This window comes from Coffea arabica, unplaced genomic scaffold, assembly GCF_036785885.1.
Source record: "Coffea arabica cultivar ET-39 unplaced genomic scaffold, Coffea Arabica ET-39 HiFi ptg000054l, whole genome shotgun sequence".
NCBI lineage: Eukaryota > Viridiplantae > Streptophyta > Magnoliopsida > Gentianales > Rubiaceae > Coffea > Coffea arabica.
Window position 1 is genome coordinate 153,222 of NW_027266200.1, and position 1,970 is coordinate 155,191.

At 40.2% G+C, this 1,970-nt stretch overlaps 1 protein-coding gene across 1 annotated transcript; it reads left to right on the top strand.

Moving 5' to 3' along the window:
• Nucleotides 1–261: 261 nt before the first annotated feature.
• Nucleotides 262–1,105, top strand: LOC140032777 (uncharacterized). Its single transcript, XM_072073536.1, has 2 exons — nt 262–359; nt 469–1,105. Exons 1-2 carry the CDS (start codon nt 262–264, stop codon nt 1,103–1,105), a joined length of 735 nt encoding a protein of 244 aa, XP_071929637.1.
• The last annotated feature ends 865 nt before the right edge of the window (nt 1,106–1,970 follow it).

The window sequence follows — 1,970 nt, forward strand, 5'->3', positions numbered from 1 at the left end:
CCTGCTATCCAAGCATTCCATCACCTGAAACCAGTCATTTGTATGGACGAAACATTCTTAAAGGGACCATATCAGGAAAAATTGCTAGTAGCGGTTGGGTTTGATGCCTGAAACCATATCTTCCCTTTAGCATTTGCACTCGTTGATGAGGAGAATAATCGAAATTGGAGTTGGTTCATGAGATTATTGCGCATTCACGTATGTCGAGATGTACAAAACGTATGCGTAATTTCAGACCGACACCACGGGATCATCCACACCATGCGGTGGCTAGAGGAGTGGAAAGAGCCGTTAGGGGTCCATCGATTCTGCTTGGTTCACATTCGCAGTAATTTCACTCAGAAATTTAGGAATGAAAGGTAATTTTTTTACGAGTCAAATATAGTTACCCCTAAGAATTATTTTTTACTTTCCTACATATGGCTAGTTTGGTCTGATTTTTAAGTAATGCGGGAATTGTATTTGTAGGTTAAAGAGTCTCATATGGGGTGCCGGAAAGGCAAATCAGACTCGCAAGTATGAGGAATATATGAGTGTCATCTTTAGTCTTTCACCCGAGGCATATGCCTGGCTAACTGGTGGATCCGTTAGGTCGGAGCAGTGGGCCTTATGTAAGGATGGAGGGTATCGTTGGGGTCATGCAATAACAAACATGGTCAAGTGCTTCAATAACTTGCTGCAAGAAAGTCGCTTCCTCCCAATCACTGCCTTGATTCGATACACCTTCAACCAAAGAGTGGATTTGTTTGTGAAAAATCACAAGATGACCTGGGATCAGATGTATCACTTGCCACTGTATGGATGGAAGAAATATGTTGCAAATGAGCAAAAGGGCAGGGCGCACTCGGTGCAGGTGTTCGATCATAGGCGGGGAAATTATTGCATAACCACTGCATATCGCCAAACTCATGTAGGTGGTCATGCTCAAACCGTTGACATTGAAAACCGTACGTGTACATGTGAAAAATGGAGAGAACTCAAATTTCCATGTTCGCATGCGATTGCAGCATGTTTTAGGTCTGGCCTTAATCTGATGTCACTTGTCGGGCCGGAGTACACATTTGAAGCTTATCAAGCCACATATGAGAGTCCTTTCAACTCGTAAAGAGATCCGAAATATTGGCCCGTAGCAGAGTTGAGACTAAGCCTCCTAACTAATCATCTGAAGCAGAAAGCACCTAGACCATTGAAGACCAGTAGAATCAGGAATGAGATAGACTGAAGATGTATTGATGCATCGCGTCGTTGTAGTAATTGCTTGCAACCCGGGCACACTGCTCCTAATTGTCCATGTATCAAATGTTGTTGTCCGTCCCCGTTGATTTGTAATTTTTATTATATAAAATGTACAAATTATATATTAATTTTAATTCGTATTCTTGTTTGGATTTTGAAAAAATGTGTACATGTGCCTATGCTTTGTTAACTATATAATGCTAAATTTGCATGTTTATAACCTGGCTTCTTTTATTAATAAAGATATTTTATTAATTTTTTTGAAATAAATATATTTCCAAATATATTTATAAATATATATATCAGCAAGGAGATTTTTTTTAACGTATATTTTGAGAAATTAGCCTTATAACCTGACGTTACCAAACTCTCTTACTATGCCATAGCATATAAATCTGAATCCAAAATATATGAATAATATTTTATTGAAATTTGTCCGTGTAGGTTAATGGAGAGTTGGCATATCGGATCCTCGGCAGCCGCCCATCAGGGACCGATTGGCGATAGTGTTCTGTATCTACAGTTCGAGCATAGGTCCGCCGCAGTTTTCAATGGCGTAGGTGCAGACTTTGATGTTAGGAAGATGTGACAAAAGATTCTTTCAACCCCTACGCAATTTGGATCCACGAGTGGCGCACCATATAGATCAAGTAGGATTTCGTGGTGATCGAGTGGTTGGATATCTTACTGTAGACTATGGACTCATCACAGCTCTCGTTGAGCGCTGGAAATAG

Excerpts from the sequence above, each read along its gene's own strand:
- LOC140032777 (XM_072073536.1), top strand. The coding sequence starts at position 262 with ATGCGGTGGCTAGAGGAGTGGAAAGAGCCGTTAGGGGTCCATCGATTC. Across the intron at positions 360-468 it reads CAGAAATTTAGGAATGAAAG|GTTAAAGAGTCTCATATGGG; the intron begins GTAATTTTTTTA and ends TTGTATTTGTAG.